At 40.7% G+C, this 11,738-nt stretch overlaps 1 protein-coding gene across 2 annotated transcripts in view; it reads right to left on the bottom strand.

The window, feature by feature from the left end:
* Positions 1 to 5,426: 5,426 nt before the first annotated feature.
* The window catches only part of LOC311132573 (S-adenosylmethionine synthase-like), a gene marked incomplete at its 3' end in the record, with an annotated part of 53,608 nt that continues 47,296 nt past the window's right edge, over positions 5,427 to 11,738 (bottom strand). The window contains exons 5-9 of one of the 2 annotated variants that reach the window (XM_084165832.1): positions 10,204 to 10,329; positions 9,938 to 10,030; positions 9,345 to 9,527; positions 9,000 to 9,133; positions 5,427 to 8,673 (exon numbers count right to left, since the gene is read on the bottom strand). In XM_084165832.1, coding sequence (XP_084021958.1) covers positions 8,571 to 8,673; positions 9,000 to 9,133; positions 9,345 to 9,527; positions 9,938 to 10,030; positions 10,204 to 10,329 — 639 coding nt within the window. Of the gene's footprint in view, positions 8,674 to 8,995; positions 9,134 to 9,344; positions 9,528 to 9,937; positions 10,031 to 10,203; positions 10,330 to 11,738 lie in introns of those variants that run through there. The other variant, XM_084165833.1, reaches the window with a different exon arrangement.

The following is an 11,738-nucleotide window of genomic DNA, read 5'->3' as shown; positions in this document are numbered from 1 at the left end:
AGACACTTGAGTATATAAAAAGCCAAACCTCCAATAGTATGTTATACATAATATCCAAAACACTTGTATTTTCTACATGTTGACTGTACTGTTCAGCCAAAATGTATGGATGTTGAGAGTGGAGAAGAGGACTGGAAGAACCCACCTGTAAATCAGCTAATACAAGCCAGAGCTCTGTCTGGGCTGATCAAGATAAATCACAGGAATCAGAAAAGTTTCAGAGCCTGAAAAACAGAGGACCAGAATCGAGAATCTACAGTGTCTTCGAAAAGTGTTCAGACCCCTTGACTTTTTTTTAGGTTACAGCCTTATTCTAAAATTGATTTAATTGTTTTTTCCCCCTCATCAGTCTACACACTACCCCATAATGACAAAGCAAAAACAGGTATTTCAAAATGTTTGCTAATTTATTTAAGTATTCAGACCCTGTACTCAGTACTTTGTTGAAGCACCTTTGTCAGCAATTACAGCCTCGAGTCTTCTTGGGTTTGACGCTACAAGCTTGGCACACCTGTATTTGGGGAGTTTCTCCCATTCTTCTCTGCAGATCCTTTCAAGCTCTATCAGGTTGGATGGGGAGTGTTGCTGCACAGCTATTTTGAGGTCTGTCCAGAGATGTTCGATCGGGTTCAAGTCCGGGCTCGTTCAAGGACATTCAGAGACTTGTCCCGAAGCCACTCCTGCGTTGTCTTGGCTGTGTGCTTAGGGTCGTTGTCCTGTTGGAAGGTGAACCTTCGCCCCAGTCTGAGGTACTGAGTGCCTTGGAGCAGGTTTTCATCAAGGATCTCTCTGTATTTTGCTCCGTTCATCTTTGCCTCGATCCTGACTAGTCTCCCAGTCCCTGCTGCTGAAAAACATCCCTACAGCATGATGCTGTCACCACTGTGCTTCACCGTAGGGATGGTGCCAGGTTTCCTCCAGACTTGATGCTTGGCAATTCAGGCCAAAGAGTTCAATCTTGGTTTCATCAGACCAGAGAATCTTGATGCACCTGAGCTCAATTTCAAGTCTCATAGCAAAGGGTCTGAATACTTATGTAAATAAGGTATTTCTGTTTTTGCAAACATTTCTAAAAAACGTTTTTTGCTTTGTCTTATGGGGTATTGTGTGTAGATTGCTGAATATTTTAATTTAATCAATTTTAGATTAAGGCTGTAATGTAACAAAATGTGGAAAAAGTCAAGGAGTCTGAATACTTTCCGAAGGCACTGAATTTATAATCACAGAAACAAGGAGTGGACATGCCTTCTCTGCTTTCGATTTCCCAAACTTTTCTTTTTGTCAGCCTGGGGTTCAATCGGTTTCTGTTTCAGTTACAACAGTTGTTGTTTTGCAAGGCGACAATGTAGTGAAACTAGGCTACACAACAGTCCAGTACCCAGGTTATCTTCTTGGTCTTTTGGCTTTCTGTCCCTTTAGCTTATCCTGGCATTGGGGCCTAAAGGGAACAGGATGGAACTGCTGCTTGCTGCTGGTCTTCTTCCAAATAATGTAGACATAAACCATCTGTATCCACTCTCCCACCTAACTGCACTGTGTCAAACCATCCACCTGCCTTTCAGATCTGTGCTAAGAGATCATATAATGCAATTGTCTCCACTGTTTCAATGCTGCCTTATTAGCTTCAGTGTCTGTGGATTGCAGAAAGACATGTAGAGACTGTAGTTCCATTCACAAGCGTTTCACATTCACCCTCAGCCATCACAACGGCTTGAACGTGAATCTGAGCAAATTGGATTGATGACTGACTGATGAAGTTAATCTAATAGAAACCCAATAGTAGACAATGGTGTTTGTGGAGGGAAAAAGTGGTCCATTAGTCCCTCCTAGTGGAGACACAGATTATTGCACAGAGCTCTATGCTGTTCTACCCCTTTCTGTGTTTGCAAACATTGCCACATGAGGGCATTGCGTGCAAGTTGGTGGCAGAACACGGGGGAGTTCTTATAGAACGCCATCAAAAAAAGCCTCTATTTACATGTTGCTTATGAGTGCATGTCACACTATTGGATTATAATTGGATTGTAAGGCTTGTATGAATGGCCTGCTTAAAATAATGTTTGTGTCATTATCACAAATCAACTACATTATACTTAAAAAACACTTCAACTTCAACCAGTAAAATGGCTCTTTGGCTAGCTTTTGCACAACCAAATATAATCTTAGCGACTGTTCAAGCAAGAATCAAAACATTGTAAGCGTATGAGAACCCCAAAAAGTTATTTTGTTTGGATGTAATAGAAACGTGAATTTAGGCTATGTTGAATGGGTGCAGATGGCGATGGCTTTCTTACTGCCGCCAAGAGTCGCGCGCATCTGTGCGTGATGTCAGTATGTGGTGTACTGGAAAAGGGTTTATTATCTGTTTTACCAATCTGTTGGATAAGTAGGTATATAAGGCCTATGTATTCTGACAGAACGCTGTGCCAACCAATCCACAACATAAAGCTAATCATATGTCTGTATGGAATGATATTTGTGTCAAGAAAAATGATTCAATTCCTGTTGGCACTAATATCACTACATATACCTGCCTCAGTTTTTAAGCGGCCTTTAAATGTGCTTTTGTTGAAACTGTCTTAAGAAATATAATTGACCCAGTATTGACTTACTGTACCAAACATCAAATCATATCAAAGCTTCAAGAAGTAGGATAAAGTTTTCACCTAGACACTGATCCATGATCAGTTTGCATATTTCTTCCCTAATGGTTATGGTTAGGATTTGGCGAGGGTAAGCTGATCCCAGATCTGTATCTATGGTTACATTTACATTTTAGACATTTCGCAGACGCTCTTATCCAGAGCGACTCACTTACAGTTAGTGCATTCATCTAAGATAGCTAGGTGAGACAACCATGTATCACAGTCGTAGTAAGTACATTTTTCCTCAATAAATAAGTTATCAGCAAAGTCAGTGCCAGTAGGAAAAGTCAATTGCAATATGTTTATTTCTTTTTGGTGGGGGGAGCCAGATGTCTTATTTAAGATACTATTTGAAGAGGTACGGTTTCAGATGTTTTCGGAAGATGGACAGGGGGAAGATGGTTCCGCCAGGACAGAGAAGAGCTTTGACTGGGCTGAACGGGAGCTGACCTCCCGTATGGGTGGGACGGCCAAGAGACCAGAGGTGGTTGTCTACGCTGAGTAAATGGGTCATATTCATTAGGCAGCAAACGGAAGTATAAGGACAGAAACCGGGATGGACGAACTGGACTACCTGTTTAATGAAAAACGTGAATTTTCGCTGTTAATTGCGAAACCTAAAACGTTTTCCGTTGCATGCCTTAATGAACATGACCCTTGTCAATGTTCTGTCTCTATTTACTGATGTACCTTCAAACATTTACCTCTCAGGAATCTGTTACATCACCAGCTGTTCACAATCAGTGACTTAATGAAACTTTTTTTTCACTTCTTAAAATAAATTGTGTTTGTTGGGATATTTTTTGTATATTCAATTGTGTTTTAGAGAACTTGTTTTGACCAGTGGGTTGATTTTACATTTCTATGTCAAAGTGCCATTGGCTCTGTCCATATCTGACCTGATTGGTCACTTGCCCTGGTTCCATTGGTTCTATGTTCTATGCAGAAGCATATATTTACTTGTATGTGCCTTTATTTTGATGAAACCAAAGAAATCTATGTTTAATTGTATTTCATCATTCAGTGTTCTTGTCCCCCATCTCTTACAAATGTCCCCCTTGGGGATCAATAAAGTAATATCTTAACATCTTTATCTTATTTTACTCACCCTCCTCTCTCACCACCTTTCCACAAGGAATTCATTGCTAATTCCAATTTCACTGGAATAAGATGTCTTGAAATTATGAAAATAAGTTATGTTCAACATGAATATATTAACTTTAATAGTGATACATATACACCTTAAATACCAAGTCCCTGAGGACTCTGGATATGATAAAACCAAAAACACCATTCATAACCACCCAAACAAATGCTCTATACACAGCTTTCTATGTTTTAAATATTTTTTATTGTCAACACTTATTTACTTGTTTAGGTTTCTCCACCAACTGTTTTGACTTTGTGTAGAGTTGGGTGCAGGGGGTGGGGGGAAGAAAGAACAGCATACATTATCTATTAGGTACAGAGGGTAGAACAGCATTCCACCAATTAGGGTCATTTTGAGTACTGTAATTTGGTGAGAAAAACTATCTGTATTATTTCACCTAATTTTAACATTCTGCCATAAAGAGCACTTGTTCAACTTAATAAAAAACATGTTATACCATCTCAAGAGGTTAAATAGAAAATATACTATAGTAAGTGCATATTAAGTGCCAAATAAAGTAACAGTGTTGACGATTTCATCTTAAATCAGCCATTAATCCCCTTGGGACAGGGGGAATGGAAGCTTGTTGTGTGCAACAGGGAGGGGCAATTGAATGCAAGCTTCCCCCCCAAAAAAAGTACATTGTGAAAACATTTCTTGCCTGAGTAGCTATGCTATGGGTAGGGTAACATGGTTGACGTGTTATGCTCGACCCGCTCAGTTTTCCACCACAAAACACCAGAAAATGGCAAAAAAAAGTAGAACCAGCTCACCTGCTTTTATACTATGATTTGACTATTATATTCAATGTTTCTTTTGAAATAATTATTTAAAAGGAATAGTTTCACCATATTAAAATGAGAGTTCAGTTCATGTAACTGGGTTGACCTCAAAATGAGGGACAGGTTGTTGTTGTTTTTACCTTAAAATGAATCACTAATCACATGAAATAATAATAATAATCTTCAGAAAACATTTTATCATAGCAACCAAATAACTAGGGCTTGGCGACATTAAGTGGGTTAAAATCTTCCTCACAGAGGATGCACAGAGGGACATGTCAAAATGCTAAATTGTGGTACTTTAGCAAGTCATTATCCACATTAAAAAACTGATTTATTGAATTTTCCATGTGGTCTATATAACAGGCTTTTAAAATTCAATATTTGTGCACAATTCCTACTTAAACGCAAAAGGCATTTGTTTCGTGGAATGACCCAGCTACCAGGTACAGAGGGTAGAACAGCATACAGTAGCTACTAGGTAGAGAGGGTGGGGGGGACAACAAGGTTTGGGACACAGTTAGGAAGAGATTATAGCTAAATCAGTTCAGTGTTTGCTGAATACATCAGAAGGCTAAAGCCCTGGGTCATCATGGTTAATGACTCAGCAGGAGAAGGGAAACAAGGGCAGAAACACCCACACACTGCTACTAGAACACCCAAAGTGTTTCATTTCCTTTATGTTGATAAAAATGAAACACCTCAGGATGGTTTTTAACTATGTGCAGGTATTTCTCGGGTTCTTTAATTATTGTTTGACAAAACCAGCATCCTGAAACGTTTTGGAAGACTTTGTTTTATACACTATTCCCCTACTAGGTCCTTAAAGAAAATACAGCGCCCAGAAACTCAGAGTAAGACTTATAATGTAAACAGACAAGAGTCTATACAAAATACATTTATACTGACAGAGAGACAGACAAGCAGCTGCAAGCAAATAAGACTTAAGTGAATGTCCCAGAGATGGTTAGAAACATTTTGGAAAATGGATGAAAGAAAAAATACACAAGTGGTTTGAAACTCTGAGGAAAGAAGGACATTATGTCATCACCTTAAAATACTTTTGTCATGTTTTTTTGGCAAGCTCAACGTTATTATTCTCAGACAGCATCATCTCAGGCATGTCAAATTGTACAAATGTAGAAACATTAAGACATCTATGGTCCACAAAATAATATGCCTACTGTTGGCAGCATGCAGTTTGGCAATCTATTCATAATCTATTCATAGAAAAATAATCAATTAACTCACAATCAAGTCAAAAAATGAAATACATCAAACCTTATCTACTATCGGCCATCAGAGTTGAGATGAGAACAGTTAATTCATTCAAGGCCGCTAATATTGTTTACAGTGAGATAGATCCCAGCAGCAGCTCTACAGATGAAGATACAAATAGCATAATCAAACAGGACTGAGCAGGGGTTAATAGATGCATCATATAGCATTATAAGGCCTTATAAACAGTTATAAAGCATCATTATGATGCCTTATAAATGGGTTTTGAAGCCTTATTTTGCAAATCTATTTCTACTGCTACATTTGGTCAACTGTAACACACTGATAAGAGGTACAGTATACCGCCCGGAACCTCCCTGGTATAAGAGACCTGTGTCATCTGACTATACACCTGTTGTTGTTATTGGTGTTGTTGTTGTTGCTGTTGTGTCGTCGTAGTAGTAATGCACTGTAAAAAATAAAAATAATAATCCTGCTGCATCGATGATAATAATTACAAAATTAAGACTTTCATGTGGATTTGATCTACATATAATATAAACCAGTTTGATACATAGCAAAGAAAATTGTTGTAACCGCGGCCGAAACCCACGTTAGAGGGTGATCTCCCTTCTAATATTAGATGGGATTGAAAGACCCTATTAATAAAAGATAAATATACTTTGGTTGATTGAAGGTTGTGGATGGAACCTGCAGATACAGTGCCTTCGGAAAGTATTCAGACCCATTGACTTTTTCCAAATGTTGTTATGTTACAGCCTTATTGTAAAATGGATTTTAAAAAATAATAATCTCATCAATCTACACACAATACCCCATAATGACAAAGCGAAACCATTTTTTTAGAAAGTTCTGCAAATGTATTAAAAATAAAAAACAGAAATACCTTATTTACATAAGTATTCAGACCCTTTGAGACTCGAAATTGAGCTCAGGTGCATCCTGTTTCCATTGATTATCCTTGAGATGTTTCTACAAATTGATTGGAGTCCACCTGTGGTAAATTCAATTCATTGGACATGATTTGGAAAGGCACACACCTGTCTATATAAGGTCCCACAGTTGACAGTGCATGTCAGATCAAAAACCAAGCCATGAGGTCGAAGGAATTGTCCGTAGAGCTCCGAGACAGGATTGTGTCGAGGCACAGATCTGGGGAAGGGTACCAAAAAATGTCTGCAGCATTGGAGGTCCCCAAGAACACAGTGGCCTCCATCATTCTTAAATGGAAGAAGTTTGGAACCACCAAGACTCTTTGGCCGCCTGGCCAAACTGAGCAATCGGGGTGAAGGGCCTTGGTCAGGGAGGTGACCAAGAACCCGATGGTCACTTTGACAGAGCTCTAGAGTTCCTCTGATGAGATGGGAGAACTTTCCAGAAGGACAACCATCTCTGCAGCACTCCACCAATCAAGCCTTTATGGTAGAGTGGCCAGACGAAAGCCACTCCTCAGTAAAAGGTACATGACAGCCGGCTTGGAGTTTGCCAAAAGGCACCTAAAGACTCTCAGACCATGAGAAACAAGATTATCTGGTCTGATGTAACCAAGACTGAACTCTTTGGCCTGAATGCCAAGCGTCACGTCGGGAGGAAACCTGTGATATCTCCGTTTTGTATTTTTAATAAATTAGCAAACATTCCTAAAAACCTGTTTTTGCTTTGTCATTATGGGGTATTGTGTGTAGATTGATGAGGAAAAAAAGTTATTTAATACATTTTAGAATAAGGCTGTAACGTAACAAAATGTGGAAAAAGTCAAGGGTTCTGAATACTTTCCGAAGGCACTATCTTCCCCTTAGATTATGGATGAATACAAATACAGGATTCATAGCACCATCTTGAAGTGATATGGACAGAGTGGAGGGGATATATTGCTATACAGTATATTCACAGTTTTGAGGCTAAATGCTCTGCTTTATATGTTTTTTCAATATTTAACTTTATTGATTATTATTTGGTTGGTTTTGTTTGTTTGTTTGTTTCATTCTTTAATAGCAGAAGTGATCGTGGAATCACTCATGGCCAGAGTGAGTGTGTGTGAATACTTCTGCACATGTAATACTTCTAACGCATCATTGTTTTGATACTAAGGCACATAATGTAGGTGAGCCACTATACAAAGGACACCATTTATCTCAATGAAAATGTGTGGATTGTCTGAATAAAATCACAGTGAGTTTATCCTCTCTATTGACTGAGATGTTTGGTGGCATAGAAAAAGAGAGAGGAGAGAGAGGGGGAGGGAGAAGAGAGATACCCCTCTATGTCGCTGATCTCTCATTCAAGACAAGAAGAATAAACAAACAAATCCCACTCTATGGGCTACAACAACATTAATGATTGGGAGAACCTTTAACCCTAATCATAAACACAAACCCTAAAACGTAAAGGGATACTTCGGGATTTTGGCAATGAGGCAATTTATCTACTTCCCCAGAGTCAGATGAACTAGTGGATACCATTTTTTATGTCTCTGTGTCCATTATGAAGGAAGTTAGAGGTAGTTTCACGAGCCAATGCTAACTAGCGTTAGCGCAATGACTGGAAGTCTATGGGTATTTGCTAGCATTATCAAGTTCATCTGACTCTGCGGAAGTAGATAAAGGGCCTCGTTGCCAAAATCCCGAAGTATCCCTTTAACCTCAACACTAGCCAATGAAAAAGCAGAACCATTTGTGGTTTGAGCCTGTAGAGGGGGCCTGTTTTCTATCTCCAGATCAGCTCATTATATATTTGACCACCAGCAGAGGATGTTTAGTAGGTGAGCTCCTTAGGGACTTCCCAGGTGAACTCACTCCGGCCAAAGTGGCCGTAGCACGCTGTGTTCTGGTAGATTGGCCTCTTCAGGTTCAGTTCCCTGTGGAGAGAGAGATAAAACACACCTGTAACAGCATTTGATACACAAATGTACACTACCACCTCTTCTGTAACGTAAATGTCCACACAAATCTCTCAATGACATGATAAGCATGACTTACATGAACTGAGTGACCTGAAACTTTAGAGGGGTTTGCAGCTCTCGAGACGGGTTCTTTAATTGATAATACGAACAAAAATTGACCTTAAACCTGATATAGACCTCTATGGTTAAGTCATTGTTGTGTGAGATTATCTATGTGTTACAAACAACAGTTTTCCTTTGATGACGTCAAGATGGTGTGACTGCAGAGGTGAGGTGTTTACCTGACGATGACACCAGGTCGTAGGTCAAAGTTCTTGTTGACGATATGCAGCAGCTCTCTCTCAGACTTCTGTGACGAGCCGTAGGTGAACACGGAGATGGACAGAGGGTGGGCCACTCCGATGGCGTAGGATACCTACAGTCACACAGACAGAATGCCCTCAATGCTCATGTCAACATTTTGAGACAACCACTGATAAAACCTACAACGGTAGTGACAATCATGAGAACATAAAGTCAAAAGTCATAAGCTGATGTCAGCTCTGTCAGGAGAACTGATGTATTTGGTTGCTATTTTATTGAGGAGGAGAACTAGGAAAACCAGGAGAACCATGATAAGACCTCACCTGAACCAGCACCCTCCTGCACAGTTTGGCCATGACCAGGGACTTGGCCACCCAGCGGGCAGCATAGGCAGCCGAGCGGTCCACCTTGGAGAAGTCTTTACCAGAGAAAGCTCCACCACCGTGGGCCCCCCAGCCTCCGTACGTATCAACGATGATCTTCCTACCCGTCACTCCAGCATCACCCTGGCGGAGGAAGAAGATAGCAGGAGTTTATATTATGTTTATCCAATTTGTAAGTCGCTCTGGATAAGCGCGTCTGCTAAATGACGAAAATGTAAATGTAATGTTTGTTTTGAGGTTTGATCTTGCATAACATCCTTTGGTCTTTAAAGAATGAGCTGTGTGTGTGTATGCAGGTGAGGTAAGTGTGGTCCTCTGTAGCTCAGCTGGTAGAGCACGGCGCTTGTAACGCCAAGGTAGTGGGTTCGATCCCCGGGACCACCCATACACACAAAAAATATATATATATGCATGCATGACTGTAAGTCGCTTTGGATAAAAGGGTCTGCTAAATGGCATGTTATTATTATATTATAAGTGAACTTGTGTCTGTTTACATGCGTGATTGCACCCATTTCGGTTATGACATTCACCTGGGGTCCTCCGATGACGAAGCGTCCACTGGGCTGCAGATGGTAGATGGTCTTATCATCCAGGTACTTAGCTGGAACTACTGCCTTGATCACCTGATAGGAGGGAATGATGTAGATCATTTTTATGGAGCCTTTCAATATGCATTAAAGTACTTTACATTGCATCCACTACCAGAGCCACACATACAGATACTTTGGCCAAGTATAGAAAATATCCTTGAATTGGAATTTCAATTAACTTCCTAGTCGTAGCACCTAGTACGTACCTTCTCCTTGAGCACCGTCTTCTGTTCCTCCAGGCCGATGAAGTCATCGTGTTGAACAGAGATGACCACGGTGTGGACCCTCATAGGGATCACTGCCCCGTTCTCCTGCTGATAGTGTACTGTCACCTGATGAAGAAGAGGAGATAGCGATGAGAGGGAGGGATGGAGGGGGGAAAAGAGGGGATGAGATGAGATATGTTATCATATTTGTTCTGCTACATGTTTTTTGTTTGTTTAAATTTTTAGGGGGTAGATCAGCTTTAATATTGCAGATAGATTGTAGCTTCCATCAATGTAATTGTCTGCATAGTTTCCAATCCCCCATATATTTTTTTATAAATAAATATTCACATACATACACATATATTCAGTGCATTCGTAAAGTATTCAGACCACTTGACCTTTTCCACATTTTGTTACGTTACAGCCTTATTCTAAAATGGATTAAATAGATTTTTTCCTTCATCAATCTACACACAATACCCCATAATGACAAAGCAAAAACAGGTTTTCAGAAATTGTTGCACATTTATAAAACCTAAAAAACAGAAATATCACATTTAATTAAGTATTCAGACCGTTTACTCAGTACTTTGTAGAAGCTCCTTTGGTAGCGATTACAGCCTCAAGTCTTCTTGGGTATGACTCTACAAGCTTGGCACACCTGTATTCGGGGAGTTTCTCCCATTCCTCTCTGCAGATAATCTCAAGCTCTGTCAGGTTGCTGCACAGCTAATTTCAGGTCTCTCCAGAGATGTTAGATCGGGTTCAAGTCCGGGCTCTGGCTGGGAAAGGACATTCAGAGACTTGTCCCGAAGCCACTCCTGTATTGTCTTGACTGTGTGCTTAGTGTCGTTGTCCTGTTGGAAGGTGAACCTTCGCCCCAGTCTGAGGTCCTGAGCGCTCTGGAGCAGGTTTTCATCAAGGATCTCTCTGTACTTTGATCCGTTCATCTTTGCCTCGATCCTGACTAGTCTCCCAGTCCCTGCTGCTAATAAACATCCCCACAGCATGATGCTGCCACCACCATGCTTCACCGTAGGGATGGTGCCGGGTTTCCTCCAGACTTGACGCTTGGCATTCAGGCCAAAGAGTTCAATCTTGGTTTCATCAGACCAGAGACTCTTGGGCTGTCATGTGCCTTTTATTGAGGAGTGGCTTCCGTCTGGCCACTCTACCACAAAGGCCTGATTGGTGGAGTGCTGCAGAGATGGTTGTCCTTCTGGAAGGTTCTCCCATCTCCACAGAGGAACTCTAGAACTCTGTCAGAGTGACCATCAGGTTCTTGGTCACCTCCCTGACCAAGGCCCTTCTCCCCCGATTGCTGAGTTTGGCCGGGTGGCCAGCTCTAGGAAGAGTCTTGGTGATTCCAAACTTCTACCATTTAAGAATGATGGAGGCCACTGTGCTCTTGGGGACCTTCAATGCTGCAGAAATTGTTTTGTATCCTTCCCCAGATCTGTGCCTCGACACAATCCTGTCTCGGAGCTCTACGGATAATTCCTTCGACCTCAAGACTTGGTTTTTGCTCTGAC

The sequence above is a fragment of the Coregonus lavaretus genome, assembly GCF_964263955.1.
Source record: "Coregonus lavaretus genome assembly, chromosome: 1".
Taxonomy (NCBI): Eukaryota; Metazoa; Chordata; class Actinopteri; order Salmoniformes; family Salmonidae; genus Coregonus; species Coregonus lavaretus.
This window is presented reverse-complemented; position numbering and strand designations above follow the sequence as displayed.